The sequence below is a fragment of the Calidris pugnax genome, unplaced genomic scaffold, assembly GCF_001431845.1.
Source record: "Calidris pugnax isolate Ruff unplaced genomic scaffold, ASM143184v1 scaffold17, whole genome shotgun sequence".
In the NCBI taxonomy this organism is placed as follows: domain Eukaryota; kingdom Metazoa; phylum Chordata; class Aves; order Charadriiformes; family Scolopacidae; genus Calidris; species Calidris pugnax.
In genome coordinates this window covers 1,348,275-1,359,033 of record NW_015090794.1, presented here as the reverse complement: position 1 = coordinate 1,359,033, position 10,759 = coordinate 1,348,275, and the positions used below count along the sequence as shown (strand labels likewise).

Below are 10,759 nucleotides of genomic sequence, written 5' to 3'. Positions count from 1 at the left end.
GTATAAAAAACAAAATTATCTTCCCCGGGAAGAGTTTGTGCATCACGACCCCGGCTCGGGGCCGGCGGGGGGGCCGGGGGGGCCGGGCAGGGCGGCGTTGGGGGGAGCGTGCCGGAGCCGGGGCGCAGCGGCGGCCGGCGCGGATGTTAGAGAAGAGGCGAGTCTACGTTACGCGGGGAGGGGGCGCGGGGGGGTCCAGTCGAGTCGCGCGTCCCGGGAATCCGAGCACTGAGATGGGCCAGGGAGGCCGGTGATGCCTGGTGGGGGGGGGACATAGACCCTGAGAAAGGGACCTACTGGGGTGCCAGGACCTGGGGGGGTACCAGGACATGGTGCCCCCCCTGCTCCCCACCTCTCTACAAGCCCCAGGGACCACAGTGCCATCGCTCTGTGATGGATGGGGATGCCGCATTGGGGTTCCAGCTCCAAAGCCCGTGCCCCCCCCAGGGTTTGCAGCCAGAGCCACGTCTCCCCAACCATGGCACAGGGTCCACACACCCCCATGCCCACCCTGGGCACCACCACGCACCTCACTTGATGAGGATCCCTGCAGGCCGTGCTTCATCCTCGCTGGCGTTCCTCAGGTTCCTCTCCACTTCCTCCGAGGACCTGGGGCAGAGTGGGGTAAGAGGTGGCCAGGGGCACCCCCACACCCCCTCGGTGCCGGTGGCAGGGGCTGTGGGCACTGCTTACACCATTTCCCCCCCTCTACTCACGCCAGAAAATCCTTCACTTCCTCCACGGTGATATCCCCAGTGGTGTCCAGTGGGTTCTCCATGCTGCTGTTGGGGGAATCGATGGTGCCAGGCGAGGAGGTGGCCGCGTGCTCCTCGGGGGACCCTGGGGAGCCACAGGGACGGGAGGGCTTTGGGGCAGCCATGACACGGGGCCAGCCCAGGTCAGGGCACACGGGGCCACAGTGCACGTGGTGGGGACGGGGTGATCACTCACGGTCACTGTCGCTGGGGGAGCATCGGCCCTCGGGGCTGCACGGGACGTGGGTGCCATTGGCCTGCGGCAGCTTCGGCGTCGCCGTCAAGCTGTTGCTGGAATGAAAGAGGGGGAGGAGTTGCTGCCGGTACCACGGGGTGGGGGTACAGGGGTGCTGCCATAGCAAAGCCCCCACATCCCTGGGGCACATCCCACCTGAGGCAGGAGGTGTCCTGGAGCCGGGCCACCTCCAGCCGGCACAGCGGCTCTGTCACATTTCTGGCACTCAGAGAGAAGCGCTCGAACTCGGATGGCGAAATTAGGTAGAAACCTAGAAGGAGGGGACAAAAGAACCTCAGGGACCCTCTGTGAGGCTCCAGCCAGAGATAATGTCCCATCTACAAGGGACATCACCCCCAGTGCAAGGCTGGTGCCCTCACCCTGGCCGTGCTTGGTGAAGACGCAGGAGGCGATGCCACTGATGTCCTCCTTGCGGATGCAGCCATAGTGGACCTGGGGCCTCAGGCCGGGCACGGTGAAGATGTGGATGTCACCCAGGTTGGTGAGACAGGCCAGGCAGTTCTCCAGCCGTTCCTCAGAGCTGGCACTGGCCAGGCTCACCAGGGCCACCTTCCGCACCCGGCAGCCCTCGTGCGCTGTCAGCTTGAACTTGGTCTTGGCACTCACTTTGGGCAGCGTGAAGACCTGAGGGGGGCAAGAGAAGCCAGATACCAGGGGGGAACAGGAACCTGTGGGGTTTTGGGGGGCACTCGAGCAGCCTCCCACCAGGGAAGCCTTTGGCAAAGGGCAGCACTTCCCCCTCAGAGCCACCACTCTGGGAAGAGGCACAGGAGTGCCCCAGCCAGTCATCTCCAGCCTCATCCCTGTGCCCAGGGTGATGGGGACACCCAGAGAGGACATGGGACATGTGGTGGGTACCATCCTCACCTTGAACTGCTCCTCAGAGGAGATGAGCATGGAATGGCTGCCCTGCATGTCGGGGGCCTTGGCCAGGTCCCGTGAGACCTCGTAGGGCTCGGGCAGGGGGTTCCCCCGCCCGTCCAGCACCGCAATAGCCACCACTGGAGCCCGGTGCATCAGCTGGATCTCCTTCCCCAGCACCGCCTCCACCGCCCGCTCCGAAAACTTCTCCTGGGATGGCACCTCCAGGGCGTAGGCGAACACCGAGCCGGAGTTGGTCCCTGCCCACATCGTGGGGCCGTGGTGGGCGGCTGCGGGGACGGGAGCAGCGTCAGAGCCCCTTCCCCACAGCGTGGCACCAGCCAGGCCCAGCTTGGGGGCTTTTCCCAGGAAATTGGAGGGGAAGGGGGGTGTCTCACCGTCTCGGAGGAAGGTGTCAGCGAAGTAGAGACATCGCACCACCCCTGAGAGCGAGTCGTCAGCCGAGCGGGGCTCGATCCGCCGCTGCACCGGCGTCATCTCTACCTCGGGGGGTCCCGCCTGCTCAGCCAGCTGCGCGTTGGCCTCCTGCACCTGGGGAGGGGGACACAGCAGGGGGGTCAGCCCCTGCCCGGTGGGGACGAGGAGCAGCCGTGCTGGCCCCACTCGTGGCTCACCTTGCTGGAGGGGCTGCTGGTGTTGAGCCTCTTCTTGCCCGACACCCGGCTCTTGCGGATGCGGCGGAAGGACTGCCGCAGGGACTTCTTGAGGGACTTCACGCGGGACAGGGGCCCCTCCATGGCCACAGCCCCTGCCCGGTGGGGACGAGGAGCAGCCGTGCTGGCCCCACTCGTGGCTCACCTTGCTGGAGGGGCTGCTGGTGTTGAGCCTCTTCTTGCCCGACACCCGGCTCTTGCGGATGCGGCGGAAGGACTGCCGCAGGGACTTCTTGAGGGACTTCACGCGGGACAGGGGCCCCTCCATGGCCAGAGAGTCGTTGGGGTGCAGCGTACACCTGTGGGCACCGATATGCTCAGCACCCAGACCCCCACCACATCCTTCCCAGGAGGAGGGGTTCCCCAGCACCAATATTCCCCCCCCATACCTGGCCAGAACGGGGTTGCGCCGGTAATAGTCGAAGTCTCGGAGGAAGGTGTCGGCGAAGTAGAGACATCGCACCACCCCTGAGAGCGAGTCGTCAGCCGAGCGGGGCTCGATCCGCCGCTGCACCGGCGTCATCTCTACCTCGGGGGGTCCCGCCTGCTCAGCCAGCTGCGCGTTGGCCTCCTGCACCTGGGGAGGGGGACACAGTGGGGGGGGTCAGCCCCTGCCCGGTGGGGACGAGGAGCAGCTGTGGCGGCCCCATTCCCTGCTCACCTTGCTGGAGGGGCTGCTGGTGTTGAGCCTCTTCTTGCCCGACACCCGGCTCTTGCGGATGCGGCGGAAGGACTGCCGCAGGGACTTCTTGAGGGACTTCACGCGGGACAGGGGCCCCTCCATGGCCAGAGAGTCGTTGGGGTGCAGCGTACACCTGCGGGCACCGATATGCTCAGCACCCAGACCCCCACCACATCCTTCCCAGGAGGAGGGGTTCCCCAGCACCAATATTCCGCCCCCATACCTGGCCAGAACGGGGTTGCGCCGGTAATAGTCGAAGAGTCCAAAGCCATGGCTGGTACCGAAGGCCACGAGGTTCCACTCGGAGTGGAGGGTGACGGCGGTGACGGCGGCGGGGGGCACGCACTGCACCAGCACGCTGGGCTGGAAGCCCGGGGCGAAGGGCAAAGGCCCGTTCCTGGGGGCCAGCCGGTCGTGGCCCTTCCAGGTGAAGCCCTCGCGGTCCTGCAGCAGGTCCACCGTGGCCACGCTGACCGCGTGCTCCGACTTCTCGTCGCTCAGCTCCATCACCAGCACCTGCAGGGGACAAGGATGGATGGTAGGGGATGTGTACCAGCCCCCGCCCTGGGACAGCCACCCTGCTGCGAGCTGGGGGCAAAACGCAGCAGGTAGGAGCCCTTCATGGACAGGGACGGGGGTCTTCAGGGTCTGAAGTTGCCCTATGTGGTGTCTCCTTGAGATGAAAGCCAAAAGGAGCCCAGCAGCTCTGTCTCCCGCTGCCCTACCTGCCCCGCTGTGCCAGCCACCACCATCTTGGCCGTGTACTTGCAGAGAGCAATCTTCTGCACGCCCAGGCGCGGGTCATCGCTGTAGGGATCAAAGCAGCCCACCTGCGGGAGGGACGGGGGGGCTGGGTTCCTTCATACAGCTGTGGGGCAGCGCCCCATTGCACCCCCATGTCCCCCCTGCCAGCTGGCGGGCAGTGGCTGCGGTGCACGGGCTGCTCCGGGCATCATGCCCAGGAAAGGTCTGTCCCCACGTGTCCCCCTCGATGCTGGGGCAGACCCGCGAGACGGGGCACGCAGAACAAGTGTCCCTTGTGTCCCCACGGGGCGTCACACAGCAGCTGTGCCCCGAGACAGAGGACACGTCCCCAGGGTGCAGCTGGGATGGCTCCAGCGGGTGCATCCTCCGTGCCCGCCTCTGGGCTTGTCTCCCCCCCCACTGCTGGAGGAGGCAGGGGGGTGCTGGGGTCTCCACAGCAGCGTCCCCCCCCACCCCAGGGACCTCACCTTGCGGAAAGGCGGCCACTCCTCCTCGCCCGCCTGGTTGAGGCTGTCGTTGTGCTCACAGTCCGTCTGGAAGATGTTGGCGGTGCCCAGCTTGTAGAGGGGCTTCAGGGAGACCCCCGAGGCATCCCAGAACCTCACGGTGCCATCCTCGTGCCTGGGGGGGTGATGGGGGGGACACGGGGAGGCCCTGTTAGCACAGGGCCCTGACATCTGCCTGGCTAACAAGAGCCGCCTGTGTGCTGGCAGCCACCGTGCCAGAAGCAAGGGGACAACACAGTGGGTGACACCACAGTGGGTGACACACTCCCGCCTGGCCACCAAGCCAAAGGAGAAGAGGGGCAGCCCCCCAAGTAAGAGTGGCAGGATGCCCACCACCACCCCATCCCACTCCCCAACCGCAGGAGGGGGTTGAGGATGTGTGTCCCCACACCCCCCAGCACATTTCAGGTTTCCCAGGGCCCCCTCCCAACTGTCAGGCCACTCACCCGGTGAGGAGAAGCCCCCTCTGCGTGGGCTCCTGGGCCAGGTTCTTCCCCCCATTGATGGGCCAAGCCTGAAGGGAAGGATGGAGGAAAGGATCAAGCCCATCCATGGGGAACAGGAGCAAGTCTCGGAGGAAGGTGTCGGCGAAGTAGAGACATCGCACCACCCCTGAGAGCGAGTCGTCAGCCGAGCGGGGCTCGATCCGCCGCTGCACCGGCGTCATCTCTACCTCGGGGGGTCCCGCCTGCTCAGCCAGCTGCGCGTTGGCCTCCTGCACCTGGGGAGGGGGACACAGTGGGGGGGGTCAGCCCCTGCCCGGTGGGGACGAGGAGCAGCTGTGGCGGCCCCATTCCCTGCTCACCTTGCTGGAGGGGCTGCTGGTGTTGAGCCTCTTCTTGCCCGACACCCGGCTCTTGCGGATGCGGCGGAAGGACTGCCGCAGGGACTTCTTGAGGGACTTCACGCGGGACAGGGGCCCCTCCATGGCCAGAGAGTCGTTGGGGTGCAGCGTACACCTGCGGGCACCGATATGCTCAGCACCCAGACCCCCACCACATCCTTCCCAGGAGGAGGGGTTCCCCAGCACCAATATTCCGCCCCCATACCTGGCCAGAACGGGGTTGCGCCGGTAATAGTCGAAGAGTCCAAAGCCATGGCTGGTACCGAAGGCCACGAGGTTCCACTCGGAGTGGAGGGTGACGGCGGTGACGGCGGCGGGGGGCACGCACTGCACCAGCACGCTGGGCTGGAAGCCCGGGGCGAAGGGCAGGGGCCCGTTCCTGGGGGCCAGCCGGTCGTGGCCCTTCCAGGTGAAGCCCTCGCGGTCCTGCAGCAGGTCCACCGTGGCCACGCTGACCGCGTGCTCCGACTTCTCGTCGCTCAGCTCCATCACCAGCACCTGCAGGGGACAAGGATGGATGGTAGGGGATGTGTACCAGCCCCCGCCCTGGGACAGCCCCCCTGCTGCGAGCTGGGGGCAAAACGCAGCAGGTAGGAGCCCTTCATGGACAGGGACGGGGGTCTTCAGGGTCTGAAGTTGCCCTATGTGGTGTCTCCTTGAGATGAAAGCCAAAAGGAGCCCAGCAGCTCTGTCTCCCGCTGCCCTACCTGCCCCGCTGTGCCAGCCACCACCATCTTGGCCGTGTACTTGCAGAGAGCAATCTTCTGCACGCCCAGGCGCGGGTCATCGCTGTAGGGATCAAAGCAGCCCACCTGCGGGAGGGACGGGGGGGCTGGGTTCCTTCATACAGCTGTGGGGCAGCGCCCCATTGCACCCCCATGTCCCCCCTGCCAGCTGGCGGGCAGTGGCTGCGGTGCACGGGCTGCTCCGGGCATCATGCCCAGGAAAGGTCTGTCCCCACGTGTCCCCCTCGATGCTGGGGCAGACCCGCGAGACGGGGCACGCAGAACAAGTGTCCCTTGTGTCCCCACGGGGCGTCACACAGCAGCTGTGCCCCGAGACAGAGGACACGTCCCCAGGGTGCAGCTGGGATGGCTCCAGCGGGTGCATCCTCCGTGCCCGCCTCTGGGCTTGTCTCCCCCCCCACTGCTGGAGGAGGCAGGGGGGTGCTGGGGTCTCCACAGCAGCGTCCCCCCCCACCCCAGGGACCTCACCTTGCGGAAAGGCGGCCACTCCTCCTCGCCCGCCTGGTTGAGGCTGTCGTTGTGCTCACAGTCCGTCTGGAAGATGTTGGCGGTGCCCAGCTTGTAGAGGGGCTTCAGGGAGACCCCCGAGGCATCCCAGAACCTCACGGTGCCATCCTCATGCCTGGGGGGGTGGGGGGGACACGGGGAGGCCCTGTTAGCACAGGGCCCTGACATCTGCCTGGCTAACAAGAGCCGCCTGTGTGCTGGCAGCCACCGTGCCAGAAGCAAGGGGACAACACAGTGGGTGACACCACAGTGGGTGACACACTCCCGCCTGGCCACCAAGCCAAAGGAGAAGAGGGGCAGCCCCCCAAGTAAGAGTGGCAGAATGCCCACCACCACCCCATCCCACTCCCCAACCGCAGGAGGGGGTTGAGGACGTGTGTCCCCACACCCCCCAGCACATTTCAGGTTTCCCAGGGCCCCCTCCCAACTGTCAGGCCACTCACCCGGTGAGGAGAAGCCCCCTCTGCGTGGGCTCCTGGGCCAGGTTCTTCCCCCCATTGATGGGCCAAGCCTGAAGGGAAGGATGGAGGAAAGGATCAAGCCCATCCATGGGGAACAGGAGCAAGTGTCACCCCTCCACCAACCCATCCTGGGGCTCGGGGACCTCCTCCTCGCCATCACTCACCGCAGAGGAGAGCCGGGGGCTCTGCTGCTCGCCGGCACTAATGATCCTCTCCCAGAGCTTGAGGGGCACGTTGGAGACGTGGCAGGAGCAGGTGATGGCGGAGGAGTGGAGCGGTGCCAGGTACGGGGCAGGGATGGTGGGCCAGCCCGGCGTCTGGAGGTCGATGGCCACCAGCTCTTCCTCCACCAACACCACGAGGGCACGGGGGTTCTCAAAGCCTGGGGAGGGGGGAGATGGCTGCTGCTAGTGGAGAGCCCATCACCACCACCCACTCCCCAGGGCCACCCCGGTGGGACGTACCTCCCTCGGCCACCTCGGCGCTCTGCACGGTGAAGAAGTCGATGACACGGGAGGTGAAGTCAAGCGTGGCCAGGGTCTGGCCCTGCAGCACGCTGACACAGTGCCGGTCACCGTAGCTGGCCCGTGGCATTCCCCCGCTGAAGATGATGAAGGGGTTCCTGGGGGGGAATGACAGAGCCTCCATCAGACCCTGCAGAGCATCTTCCCTGCAGCCCAGGTCCCCCCACCGCGTCCATCACCAGCCCAGCCCGCTATGGGGGACATACCCTGACTCACAGGTCCTCCAGAGAATTTTGCTGATGGCTTTGCAAGGGAATGGACCTGAAACAGAAATATCAACCGTGTAGCTGCAGCACCGGCACCAGGATGTGGCGGATCAGCCCCCAACCCTGAGATTCACCCCCCCGTACCGTAGGGGATGGTGGACATGACGGGCTGCTGGGTCCTCTGGCTGGTGCTGCTCACTGCCCACACCATGTACCCACCATCGCTGTGGGAGCTGACGATGCTCTTCCCGCTCTGCTCCCAGGCCAGGCTCTCCAGCTGCTGCAGGGGCACACGGGGAGGGGTTCAGCATTCAGGACAGGATTGGGGGGGAAACACGCAGGAGGCCCCAGCCCCACCAGCCCCCCCACCAGCCCCGGTACCTGGTTCCCCAGGAAGAGGTGCTGGACGGTGCGGGTGCTCTGCTCCCAGAGGACCACCAGCCCCCGGCTGTATCCGATGAGGAGCTGACTGCTGTCACGTGGGTGCTCCTGGATGGACTCCACCGGCCCCAGCGCCTTCCCGCAGCGGTAGTCATCAGGGACGCTGCAGTGGGGGACAAACAGAGGGGTCAGGGGGGGCTGGGAGCGGTGGGGAGGGGGCACGGGGCTGGGCAGGGCTCACCTCTGCAGGATCTCGTCCGGGAAGAGGGTTTTGTCCTCCAGCAGCACCAGGGTGGGCAGGGCGAGGAAGTACACCGCGCCGCCCTCGGTGCCCAGGCAGGCCACCGCACCGGAGGACGTCGGCAGGACCACCGTCACCCGCGTGATGCCAGGGGAGCAGCTGGAAGGGGGAGCAGGGGGGGTTCATCAGCCCCATGCTCGGTCTGGGGGAGCAGCAGAGAGAACCCAAACGTTCCCCGCCCCGACGCTGCATCCCCATCGGCCCAGGAGGACGGGGACATCCTCAGCACTAACAGCAATTAGCACCATTAATCACCCCCAGGACCTGCCAGCACCTATAAAAAGCCCAGGGCTGAATTTTTGCCCCCCCGCAGCGTCCCAGTCGGGATCAGAGGAGCATCCCAGCAGGGAAACCACAGCCACCAAGGGGACCTTGGCTGCCATCCCGCCCTAAGTGGGGACGGTTGCTCCCACGCATGGTTCCCAGCCGGCAGCGGTATCGCTTCCAGCCGCAGCCCCACGCGGGGGCAGCTGGAGACCACCCCCCCCCCACGAACAAGTACTTAGCACTGTCGGACCCTGGGCGTCCCGGGAGGCCGAAGCTGCGGGTCTCTTCCAGGTGGGAACAGCCCTCCTTTTGGCAAACCTCCCAGAGGTGCAGCGTGTTGTCATCCAGCAGGGAGAGGAGCCAGCCCTGGGCGGGGGGGGACGGACACACACACACAGAGTAGGGTGAGTGGGGGCTCAGGGGGGGCTTCTCCAGGCTCCCCCAGGGACACCCACCTACCTGGCCGGGGAGGAAGTGCAGCTGGGTGACAGTGGCCGTCTCCTTGTGCAAGCCCGTCAGCTCCACGCCTGGTGCTCCATATCTAGGTGGGGGTGCCGTCAAAGAAGCAACGAGAGTAGAGAATGCCTGGACCCCCCCAAAATTCCACCCCCAGGGTCACAGTTCTGCAAGCGGGAGCCAGTTTGGCCCCATGGAGAGCCAGGGCTGAGCATCCCTGGCAGCATCTCACGCTGGAGCCAGCCTTGGTACCACGATCTTCAGGCCCGGCTGGGATCCACCGAGCACTTCCAACCGGGATGCCCCGGGTCAGGATGCAGCCGGCACGTGGCCGGGGTGGGTGTGCGAGGGCCAGGCCGGCTCCTGCCCTCTGCCAAACCCTCTTCTTCCTCAGCTGCAGGGCCGTGGCGGTGCAGAGGCACCGGCAGCACAGGGTGGGGTTTGGCATGCACCGGCACGGCCTCACTCACCCGACTGGTCCCGGCTCCTCCACCGGCAACGCCGCTCGGCAGGAACCGGGGCAGGACCCGTGGGGCAGCTCCAGCACCGCACGGCGCACCCCGACCCGGCGTCTCCCCAACACCCCTGGACCCAGCAAACCCCTTCCCCCCCAGCCTGGCATCACCGGTGAAGGGCACGGCTATGGTTTGGCACACACTTCCATCCACCAGCCCCTGTGGTCCTCGCCCCCGGCTGCCCCCCTGGTGCCCTCAGCATGGAGAACTGGCCCGGCGGCTCTTCCCAGACCGACAGGCAGGAGCTGTCTGGCGGCGCCGGGCACGGGTGAGCTGGCAGAGCCAGGCCAGAGCCACAGAGGGTTTGGGGAGGCCAGAGGATGGGGCAAGCACAAAGTGGGCTCTGGGTGCTGCAGGGATGGGAGATGCCACCCATCCTTGCTCCTCCTGGGGGCTTTGCCCACCCAATGGTGCCACTGGCTTCAAGACAGGCAGCCCTCAGTGGCCGGGGAACATCGGTGGCACCGGCTTACCATGACAGGGTTCTGAGCCCAGGGACCCCCAGTTGCCCCAGGGGATACCCCAGGCTGTGGCACCCCTTGATGCCGGGCTGTCTGCAGCCGGATCCACCCAGCCCAGCTGGGGAGCACCCATGGGTGCCCCCACTAACCAGTAGCACCAGTCAGGCCAGCTCCAGCTGCCGCCTCGCCCGGCCCCAGCTTCCCCAACACCCTGAACCTCCAGAAGCATCTTCTGGGTGGCAAACGGAGTGGGGCCGGGTGGCCACCGGCTGCAGTGCCACCCCACTGCCAGCCCCGAGCCGGGTACCACCCCAAAAACACCCCCGGAGAGGATGCACAGGGCACCGCAGCCCCCGGCCACGGCGGCTCCGTAACCCCCGGGGAGGGGGGGTGCTGGGGGGGTTTGATGGAGGGGTGGCCGGAGCCAGCACCCCACAGCGGGGCGGCCGAGCGGAGCGGCCGGCGACGTCGCGGCCGGGCTGGCACTGGCAGTGAAAAAAAAAAAGGGAGAAAAAAAAAAAAACACGCCCAAAAAAAGGGGGAAAAAAAAAAAGGGGAAAAAAAAAAAAGGGGAAAAAAAAAAAGGGGGAA

General features: G+C 66.2%; 1 protein-coding gene across 2 annotated transcripts in view; it reads right to left on the bottom strand.

Moving 5' to 3' along the window:
• Positions 1-73: 73 nt before the first annotated feature.
• LLGL1 (lethal giant larvae homolog 1 (Drosophila)) overlaps positions 74-10,759 on the bottom strand; it is a 10,979-nt gene continuing 293 nt past the window's right edge. Inside the window, exons 2-23 of one of the 2 annotated variants that reach the window (XM_014936749.1) lie at positions 9,196-9,277; positions 8,987-9,102; positions 8,410-8,568; positions 8,169-8,331; positions 7,932-8,067; positions 7,788-7,842; positions 7,522-7,679; positions 7,222-7,439; positions 7,040-7,107; positions 6,558-6,711; positions 6,051-6,155; positions 5,549-5,841; positions 5,350-5,458; positions 2,508-2,552; positions 2,271-2,424; positions 1,879-2,162; positions 1,371-1,635; positions 1,147-1,261; positions 952-1,046; positions 717-840; positions 530-609; positions 74-257 (exon numbers count right to left, since the gene is read on the bottom strand). In XM_014936749.1, the coding sequence (XP_014792235.1) occupies positions 531-609; positions 717-840; positions 952-1,046; positions 1,147-1,261; positions 1,371-1,635; positions 1,879-2,162; positions 2,271-2,424; positions 2,508-2,552; positions 5,350-5,458; positions 5,549-5,841; positions 6,051-6,155; positions 6,558-6,711; positions 7,040-7,107; positions 7,222-7,439; positions 7,522-7,679; positions 7,788-7,842; positions 7,932-8,067; positions 8,169-8,331; positions 8,410-8,568; positions 8,987-9,102; positions 9,196-9,277 (2,977 nt within the window). In that variant the 3' untranslated portion in view covers positions 74-257; position 530. Of the gene's footprint in view, positions 258-529; positions 610-716; positions 841-951; positions 1,047-1,146; positions 1,262-1,370; positions 1,636-1,878; positions 2,163-2,270; positions 2,425-2,507; positions 2,553-5,304; positions 5,459-5,548; positions 5,842-6,050; positions 6,156-6,557; positions 6,712-7,039; positions 7,108-7,221; positions 7,440-7,521; positions 7,680-7,787; positions 7,843-7,931; positions 8,068-8,168; positions 8,332-8,409; positions 8,569-8,986; positions 9,103-9,195; positions 9,278-10,759 lie in introns of both variants that reach the window. The other variant, XM_014936750.1, reaches the window with a different exon arrangement.